Source organism: Rhinolophus sinicus, linkage group LG07 (assembly GCF_036562045.2).
Source record: "Rhinolophus sinicus isolate RSC01 linkage group LG07, ASM3656204v1, whole genome shotgun sequence".
NCBI classification, from domain to species: Eukaryota; Metazoa; Chordata; class Mammalia; order Chiroptera; family Rhinolophidae; genus Rhinolophus; species Rhinolophus sinicus.
In genome coordinates, this window is record NC_133757.1 from 70,929,155 (window position 1) to 70,939,201 (window position 10,047).

Genomic DNA, 10,047 nt, shown 5'->3' on the forward strand with positions numbered 1-10,047 from the left:
GGGCCAAAGTTCTCCCTCCTGAGACACTCCCATCACCTCACCCTGTTGATTTCTTTCAGTCTCTTCACTTTCTGAAATTATCTTGCTTCCTCATTTGATGACTCATTCACTGCTCCCTCTCCTCACCTCCAACTGCAAAGAAAGTAAGGGACAATCACAACAATCCCTACTGTACCCCAGTGCCTGGGAAAATCCTAGCACACTGCAAGGATTCAATAAATGTTGGTCAGATGAGCAAATGGCCTGTTTACTACCACCGTCCAGTTATTTGCAGCTGGCTCTTGTCGCCGAAACCCTCTGGGTTAGGACGCTACCCTACCCACCCCATCCCGGAATCTAATCTCAGGCTTCACTTCAGCATGGCTGGAACCTCATCTCAGGCTTTCCTCCCCAGGTTTCACTTCATTGTAACTGAGAGGCTGGGAGCAGAGCCTTGACAAAATCTGAGTCAGCCACTAAAATAGCAAGTGGTGAGTGATAGCCTGGGTGACTCATACCAGGCCCGCCCTTTGGGCAGTAGGCACTGGAGGAAAGGGCATGCAAAGTCAGTGTTCAAGTCTGGCTGTTAGTTGGAGGGGGGCTACAGCTATTTGGCTTGGCCTGCCCAAATTCACCCTTTTTGGGCCTTCTGTCATTTCCTCCCTTGGAAGTTTGGCTTCTTCAATTGTAATCTCCCACTTCCGATCCCTGTGACTTTCAGGACCAGAAGTCACCTCTTTGGGCCTCAGTTTTCCCCATCTATACAATGGGTCCAACCATTGAAGCTTCTACCTGGAGGGGGGACACATTTTGGGAGATTAAAATATGTTTAGATATTTAAAGCCTCCAGAATTGATAAGTGGTGAGTGCTCAACAAACATTAATTCTATTCTTCTCAAAAAAAAGATGAATCCCCTCCCTGCTGGGCATACTCAGTTAATGAGCCCTTACACTGCCCCTGGTGTTTCAGTGTTATCCTGTAAGATCTGCTGATGACCTTGAAACATTGGAATCATAAACCCACTGCTCAGATGAGAAAGCAGAGGCTCAGAGGGGCGAAGACACTTGCCCCAAATCGCATAGTGGGATCTGAGCCCAGCCTTGGTGGGGGCATCAAGGCAGACCTGCCCCACTCACCACCCCCCCACCACCACCCCACCCTCCGTGTGTTTTCTCTCCATTTCCTCTAGTATCAGAACCACTCTTAGCAAAGCACATGGCCATTGGAAGACTACATTTCCCAGTTTCCCTTGCGGCTGGAGAGGAGCTATGTGACTCTGTCCTGGCCAATGAATGAGTACAACTTCTGGTTCATGCTATTCAAGGGCAGAAGAGAGCTTGTCCCTTCCAGTTCCCCTTTTTGGGAATAGCAGCCACATTTTTATCTTAACAAATTGCTAAGCAGAGGTCTCCGAGAGGAGAACGGCATTAGAGAAGCATTCAATAAATATTTATTATAATTAAAATACCATACTAATATCCCCCAGCCCATTCCCTACCACCACCATCCAGGGAGAGAGAGAGAGATTGTAAACACCACGTCCAATTCTGGCCTCCAGAGGACTGGACAGTAGTCGGGGCCCATTTTGCATGATTTTCTAAGACATGAAGGTGTCCCCAGCCATGCCCTGAAAATAACAGGTGACCCCATGTTCTACTGCTTCCCTTGGAGATGGGGGCTCTCCAAGGCCCAGACCAAAGGGGGTCAAGGTCATTAGGCTGCATCGTTTGGTCATTCTGCTTCCTGTGTCTTGTCCTCGGGCGCCTGGGTCCCTCTCTGGTTCCACATATGGTTGTTGAGCCCCAGCTGCACCATTTGTGCATGGTGGATAATGAGGGGCTGCAGCCCAGGGCTCTGAGGGGTCACAGGTGAGACTGGCTGCGGGAAGGCCGATGGCTGCGGGAAGGCCGATGGCTGCGGGAAGGCCAGTGGGTGGCTGCCAGCCAGCCATGGAGGCAGGTGCGGTGGCTGATGGCCAGGCCAGGTAGGAAAGGGTGGCTGGGCACTCGGGGGCCCTTGGCTCCCATAAGGCACCTGAGCCCCAAGTGTCACGTGGCTCCTGAAAGCTGTCTGGAGGTTCTCCATCTGCTCCTGCCAGGACAAGCAGCTCTGGACGTAGGCTGAGTACGCGGCACTCCACGTGGCTGCCTGCTGCCGCTCAGCCTCCAGCTGTTGGCGCTGGTCCCGAAGGGCCCGAGCATCCTGTTCCTTCCTCCAGTTGGCCTTGTAGGCCCGCAGCATCCGGGGCTTGAAAGTGTTGGCCACCTTCCTTGAGAAGATCGGGGAGTGCTCGTCCAGCCACACCAGGCTGCTGAGCAGGCTGGACGCGTCGGGGCTGAGCTGAGCCCGCGAACTCTCCAGGGGCAGGAAAGGGACCACGCAGTCCTGCCGCCCGTGCTGCGTGAGGCTGTGCATGAGTGACTGGTTCACTTGGTGCAGGCTCAGGCGACAGTCAAAGTTGGCCGTGAGCAGCAGGATGGTGAAGGCCGAGTGATCTATGGCGTCTTGCAGGCAGCGCAGCTCGCCGCGCCCGGGCACCTGGAAATCCTCGCAGAAGGTGGCCCCGTCGGGCACTCCCAGGGCTTGGAGCTTCTTCCGGACACGCAGGGCAATGTGCTCGTCCTCCTTAGCGTGCAGCACCACAAAGTTATAGAAGTTCTGCTCCGATGAGTCTGACATGGGAGGAGGGGGACACGGGCTCGAGGAGGCTGGGGGAGCCGAAGACGGAGGCGGTGGAGAAGGACTGGAAGGGGACGTCTTCGGGTCTGAGGGAGTCGGTGGGCATGGCTGGGCTGTAGAGGAAGTGATGTCTTCTATGGGACGTTGTAGTGGCATCTGCTCCTTGACAGGGCAGGGACTTCTGGAAGGCGAGGGTAGAGATTTGGGGGCTGGTGACACTTCTGTGCATTCCACTGGGTAGTGGGTGCTGGTGTCTGGAGCTTCTGACAGGCCAGCAGGGCTTGCATCTAGGGCCACCTCTGGAAGCCTGGGGCCTGGGCTGTTTGGTGGCACTGGGGTGTCAGCCATCTCCCCCGATGGGGGCCAGCTCATCTCCTCGGGCTCCTGGCCGCCCGTGGGGACAGGCTCAGGCACTGGGCTGGCCGGGGGCTCATCACACAGCCTGCTGGGCCCATGGGAGCTGCGTTGCAGGCTGAGGAGGGCCATGGTGGGCGACTGGCTAATTTCCAAGTTGCTGGCCAGGGAAGCTGGGCTGCCGGTGGATCTCAGGGAGCAGCCTCTGCTCCAGCCCAAGGGGGCCTCAATAGGCTGAGGAAGGCTGTGGGTCCCAGAGGAGGGCGGGAGGCAGCCCAGATTAGAGTGGAGGGGCTGGAAGGCCCCTGGGTCGCCAACGATGTCCCACCCGCACCGGTCCCGGGCCTCCTCTTGGAGCTCCCCAAGCTGGGGGTCCTCCCTCGAGCTGAAAGCCTGGAGGGCTGCCCGGTAGGCTACGTCCCGCATTGGGGCGGGGCACAGCTTCTCCTCAGCAAGCAGGTGGTACACCCGGGCAACAGTCCAGGACACATCTGGGGTCTCCTCCGGGGCACTGGCACTGCTGTCCATGCCGGCCCACTGGCGGGCCACAAGCCGGGCCACTGCATCTGCCTTCAGGGCCTCCAGGGAGATCCTGGCCTCGGTCTCCTGGCCCAGCGTCAGAAGCACCATGACATGTAGGAGGTCTGCGCCCTGGCAGCCCAGGCGCAGGGTCTTCAGCTTGTGCTTAAGATACAGGAGCTTGTCCTGGCCGGCCGCACCTAGAATGTCAAAGGCGCTGGAGAGAGACGGGTCCATGCAGGCCATGGGCACGGGTGGGTGTGGCCTCCGATGGAGGTGGGACAAGCGCTGGCTGGTGGAGGCATGTTCCACACCAGCTGCCTTCCTGCACACGCGGTGTCCCCTACCGACTCACTGTACCGGGTCTCATGGGGACTACCGGAGCAGACCTGCAGAAAGCAGGAACACACAGTTACCACCGGAAAGTGGGCAGCCCTGGGAGGCATCCCAGACACCCCCACCTGCCTGCCTTCTAAGGTCACCATGACGTATCATATAAGAGGGATCTTGGGCAAGATGTGTCACCTCCCTTGACCTCTTTCCTCCTCTGTACAAGGACAGCAGCCAACACTTGTTTGCAGACAAAGAAAGTGAATCAGAAAGGTGAAGTTACTTTTGCCCAAAGTCACACAGCCAATGAGTGACTGATTTGGGATTTGAACCCAAGCAGTCTGGCGCCAAAGGTTGTGTGCCTCACCACAAGACTATACTGCCTTTTAGGATAATAATAAGCCCACTTTTGGGATTGTTTCAGGGGACTGAGTTGTGTTCAGGTATGGAAAGTTCTGAGTCCATTGACTGGAAGTCAGTAGGTGCTCAATACATGTTTGAAAGGGAAGTAGTGAGCCTCCTAGATGACCCAATGACCCCCACACCCTGGCATTCACAGCCTCGGGGAGTTCTTCCAACGTTGTGGCAGAGTTGACCTCAGTGAGTGACAGAATATAGCAGAAGTGATGGGGTGTCACTCGTGATATTAGGTTATGAAACACACTGGCTGTTCCATTCTAGTATCCACCCGTGGTGAGACCTTATAGCCTAGAGCAGTGCTTCTCAACTGGAAACAACTCTGTCCCCCCAGGGAACACTGGGTAATATCTGGGGACATTTTTGGTTGTCGTAACTGCAGGGAAAGGTGCCCCTGGCATTGAGTGGGTGGGGCCAGGGATGCTGCTCAACACGCACGCCACAGAGCCCCCCACAGACGATGATCCCGCCCCAAATGTTGCTGGTGCTGAGGTTGAGGGACCCCGGTCTAGACCAAGAGCTGAGTCGCTGATCCACTCCCCTTTGCTGATAAATCACAGACTTCATTGTATAAATGATTCAGGATTTTTAACAATTTCATTTTGAGCAGAGGTCATGTGGTCCCCTGGGGCTCCATGTCCAAGGTCGGTGATTCCAGGAAAGTCAGACACAGGGCAGAGAGAGCATTGGGGGGGGCTGGTGTTAGCAAGGGGGTGTGACTGAGCAGACGACGGGAGTGGGAACACGTGGCGCGGGGGGGCAGGGGGCGTGTGCGGAAGGATGTAAGGAGGTCAGTGGCTGTCTGGCTGTTTCAAAAATGGAAGCAGCATGACATGATGAAATGCTGATCAAGGGAGGGCGGACACCCAAACGATGGAGGTGACTTCCTAGTGCAGGGCACAGATAACAACAAATAAATGAGTGAAACTCTCAGTATGTCAGCTGGTGATGAATGCCACGGAGAAACGTAACGGGGAGAAGAAGGGTCAGAAACACTCAGAATTGGGGGTGAGTGTTTGCAGTTTTAAACACCGTGCATGGTTGAGGAAGGCCTCAATGAGAAGAGAGATTGCAACAAGACATAACAACGGGGAGAGAGTGACCCATGGGGTCATCTGAGGGAAGAGAGTTCCAGGCAGAGGGAACAGCCCATGCAAAGGTCCTGGGGCCAGGTGTGTTGGAGGAAAAGCGAGAGGCCCCTGTGGGTGGAGCAGAGCAAATGAGGGGGAGAGAGGGAAGAGAGAAGGGCAGTGAGAGGAAGGGGACAGGTAGTGCAGGGCCGTGTGGGCCTCGGGGGGACTTGAGCTTTTACCCCAAGTGAGTGGGGCCTCAAAAACAAAATCACCTTGGACCTATCTGAATGCAGTGGTCTTGACTTGTGGGTGTTGCTGTGAGACAAAGCCGGCTCAGTGGAACCATATTTGCTAATATTTGAATAGAAGCCAGAAATACAGATTTTCAGGAAGTTGCTGTGTTTTGCCAAGTTGGCGATCAACTCAAATACTTTTAAGAGACCTTGTGAGCTTAAAAACAAAAGTGGGCCAGTGTGCCATACATGGAGGAAAACCTCTAAACCTTGTTACATAATAAATACATGAAGTGTGTGAGGAAAAGGAAAGGATTTATACATAGTATTCATTCAAGAAGTAATTTTTCAGCTCTGTCATGTAATGGGCACCATTGAACATATCAGGACAAAAAGAAGAAAAACACTAATAGATTCTTCCCTCTTGGAGCTGACAGTGTAGAGGGTATGACATATATATGATATGTAATATATTATACAGAATTCAGAGGAAACAGCCTGTGCAAAGGCCCTGAGGCCGGACCGTGCCTGGTGTGCTGGAGGAACAGAAAGGAGCTACCTTGTGGCTGAAGCAGAGTGAGCGACTGGGAGAGAGGGAAGAGGGGAGGGCAGGGAGGTGACTGAGCAGGTTGTGCAGGGCTTTGTGAGTTGTAGGGAGGATTCGGGTTTCTACCGAGGGGCGGGACCTGACTCGGGCTCACAGGCCAGAGACTACTGCAGGGAGTATAGACTGTTGAGGGCAAGGACTGGAGCACGGGTGCTGGGGACCAAGGTGGAGGTGACCCTGGTTCAGGCAATGATGGGGGCTGGACCAGGTGGTGATCTCAAACGATGGAAATGGTTGGGTTTGTGGATAATTTGGAGACAAAGGGAGCAGGAGAAGGCAAGGAGGACACTTGGGCTTTTGGCATGAATGCCTGAGACTGGGACGATGTGGGAGGAGCTGGTTTGGGGTGGGGAGGGAATAATGAAGGGTTGTTTTAGGCATGATTCCTTTGACCAAGTCTTCCCTGTGCTCCCATCACCTCCCTGCCCTCACCTCCTGCCATTTTCCCCCTCATTCCCTCTGATCCAGCCACAGTTCCTTAAACACCACTTTCCTAGATACACACTCTGTGCTGGATCCTGCCTCAGTGCCTTTGCACCAGCTGTTCCCTCAGCCTAAAACACCCCCAGATATGCAAACAGCTGGCTCCTTCACCTCCTTCGGCTCTCAGCTCAAATGTCACCTCCTCATCAAGGTCAGACCTTGGCTACCCTGCTTAACACTGAACTCTATTCCCCTACACTCCCTGCTTTTTCTTTTCTCCTTTGAAATTCTTGCCACCTGACACTATCAATTTTATTTGCTTATTTGGTTGAATATGCATTATTTCCTACTGGAGTAAGCACCACTAAATCAGGGATTTTCGTCTGTTGTTCACAGCTGTATCTCTGGTGACTGGTCCACAGTAGGTACTTAATAAATACTTATTGACTGACTACATCAATGATTGGACAGAACAGCACCTGGCACACAGTAAGACCTCAAAGAATGTTTTCTGCTTGAATCCTCTCTCCCCAGCAAGACAATAAGGCTAATATGCTCTCACCAGGACTGATACATAGGAGAGCGCAATTCACTCCTTTTGGCTAATAAAGAAATGTTACTTGGAATAGTATTCTGCTGTAAGAAAAGATGAAACAGTGCCATTTGCGACAACACGGGTGGTCTTGAGATTATTATGCTAAGCGAAATAAGTCAGAAAAAGTCGAGAACCATATGATTTCACTGGTATATGGGATATAAAACTGAAAACAAAGGAACAAAACAAAGAAAGAAACAAAAACTCATAGACGCAGACAAGTGGTTACCAGAGGGTAAGGGGGGTGGGGGGTGGTAGATGAGGGTAAACAGGGTCAAATATATGATGGAAGAAGTGACTCTGGGTGGTGAATACACAATGTGATATATAGATGATGTATTACGGAATTTTACACCTGAAACTCATGTAACTTTACTAACCATTGTCACCCCAATAAACTAATTAAAAAAAAAAAAGAAATGTTACAACAAGACCTGGAAAGCAAACATAGCCAGACTGCCTCTGAAAAATGTATAGGAAACTGAAGGGGCATTTATTCAACAAGTATTTATTGAGCACCTACTATGTGTAGGCCTCCTCCCAAGCCTGGATCTAAGGAATCTTCCCTCCAAGCCAGTGGGGAAGGTACTGGATACCTGCCCCCTGCATTTTGCACACACTGCTGTAACCGTTCACAAGTTTTGCTTATTGTCTTGAAAGGGGGCTCCATTGAAGGCATGGTCCCTACTGTATGCCCAGCATACTGAACAGGGTCTCCTGGCATACAGCAGTTGCTCTATAAACATTTGTTGAAGAATGAATGAATGCCCCTTAAGCAGAGAAGGAAACAGAGGCTCAGGCAGTTTCGGTAGCCTGCTGCACCCACACCCCACACCTCCAGCCTGCCCTTGGACACTGTGATGCCCCCTCCCCTAAGCCCTTGCCTTAACCACAGGGAGAGGGTAGAAATGGGCAGAGGGGGGAAGGGTGTACCCTGCTGATCGCCTGGAACCACCAGGGCTCTGAGTGATGCCAGTGCCAGTACTGGGCAGGTCCTGGTGCCAACCCCATACTCCACGGAAAGGGATGGGGGTGGGGCACTGGAGATTCCCGGAGGCCCCGGATCTCAGCCGATCCTGGACAGACTGAGGAAAATGCGCTCCTACCTTGGGAGAGGTTCCCAGGAGCCTCTGGGAAAGGTGGGAATTCCGGGCCGGAAGGGGTTGAGGGGCAGCGGGGGCAGAGGGGCGGCGTTCCTGGGGCAGAGAAAGCTCCCAGATTTGGGAAGGAATCAGAAACATGAGGGAGAAATGCGGGGCGCGGGGCTGAGGAGAAATTGGGAAGATTAGGGGAGATCTGGGAGATGGGGAATACGGAATATTGAAGCGGAATTTGGGGTGCAGGAAAGCAATGCGAGGTATGGGAGGTAACGGAGGTGGGGTGTTGGGAAGACCTGGGTCACCGGGGAGAGGAGCTGGAGCCCTGAGAGGGGCACCGAAAACGCGGCGCACGGACGCCACAAGCTGTGGCGGCGGAGGCAACTGGCCTGGAACCCTGGCGAGGAGTCGCGGGCGCCCGGCTACCTGCAGGCGCCCCGGCCACACCCCGCGCCCCTCCTCAGCCGGCCCTGGACGCTTCCACAGTTACCTGGACTCCGAGGTTGGCCCCCCGAATCTCTCGCGTCCTCGGGTCGGGGGTTTGTGGCCAGATGGCCTAGCGGCGGTGCCCGCAGAGCACCGAGCGCGGAAGGCGCGCGAGCGGACCCGCCCCCGGGGCCTCTGCCTGCCTCTTCCGCGGCCTGGCGGGGAGGAGAGAAGGAAGGTGAGGTCACGCTTTCCCAGCGGAACCGGGAAAGTCCCCGAGACGCCCCCAGCGCCACACTCCTCCGCTCCGCAGGCAGCAAGTGTGGGCACCTCCCGTGCGCGCTCTGGGGACCACAACGGGACAGGAGGTTCAAAGCTCTGCCCTTGGGGGAGGGGAGAGTCGGGGGGCACAGTCTAGTGAGAAAGGAACCAATTTAAAATTAGATCATCTCCATTAGTAATCAGTGCTGTTCAGGAACTAGAGCAAGGCTGGGATAATGGGGGAAACAACTGAAATTGGGAGGAAGAGGAATCGTCGCTACCCAGGGAGAGTTGGGGAAACCCATGCGGTTGGAAGAGGGGCAGCAAGATGGCATATCTTGAAGCTGCAAACACGACGTTTTAGAATTCAGAGGGGTCCTAACCTTTTGGGGGTCCTGGACCCAGAGTGGACATATCCATGGGGCATAGTTAAGACAGTACCCAGCGCCCGTTATACTTTCAGGAGCCCACGAAAATGTTTCATATCTTTTAAAATCAGAAAAAGAAAAATGAGTAGAATCCAGCCGGGATGATATTCGTCTTTATAACAATGCAGTTGTAAATGTAATTTTTATTTATTTTTTAATGGAGGAAGGGGCCTATGAAATTATGAATGCCTTTGGGCCCTTTTGTCAACCTGGAGAATAGAGGAGCCTTTTCTCAAAAGACCACTTGTAGATAGATGAATAAAACAAAATACAAGGAGGTTACAAGGCTATGTTGAAATGCATTTATTAAAATATATTATTGGGTGAATGAAAAGCAAAATGTGGTATATCGAGTCGATGGACTATGTATTGTTCAGCCTTAAAAAGGAAGGAAATTCTGACATCTGCTACCACATAGATGAGCCTGGAGGACATGATAGGGAAATAAGCCAGTCACAAGAAGACAAACACTGTGTGATTCCCCTTATGTGAGGCCCCCAGAGGAGTCAGATTCATAGAGACAGGAAGTAGATGGTGGTGCCAGGGGCTGGGGGAGGGGAGGGGAGTGAGTGTTTAATGGCGACAGAGTGTCAGTTTGGGAAGATGGAAAGTTCTGGAGATGGAT

The 10,047-nt window shown here is 53.3% G+C and overlaps 1 protein-coding gene across 1 annotated transcript; it reads right to left on the reverse strand.

The window, feature by feature from the left end:
- Positions 1–1,407: 1,407 nt before the first annotated feature.
- Positions 1,408–9,163, reverse strand: TICAM1 (TIR domain containing adaptor molecule 1). The gene is made up of 2 exons (XM_019744289.2): positions 8,798–9,163; positions 1,408–3,921 (listed from the first exon to the last, which is right to left on the reverse strand). The coding sequence occupies exon 2, from the start codon at positions 3,776–3,778 to the stop codon at positions 1,712–1,714; it is 2,067 nt and encodes a 688-aa protein (XP_019599848.2). The 5' UTR covers positions 3,779–3,921; positions 8,798–9,163; the 3' UTR covers positions 1,408–1,711.
- Between the last annotated feature and the right edge of the window lie 884 nt (positions 9,164–10,047).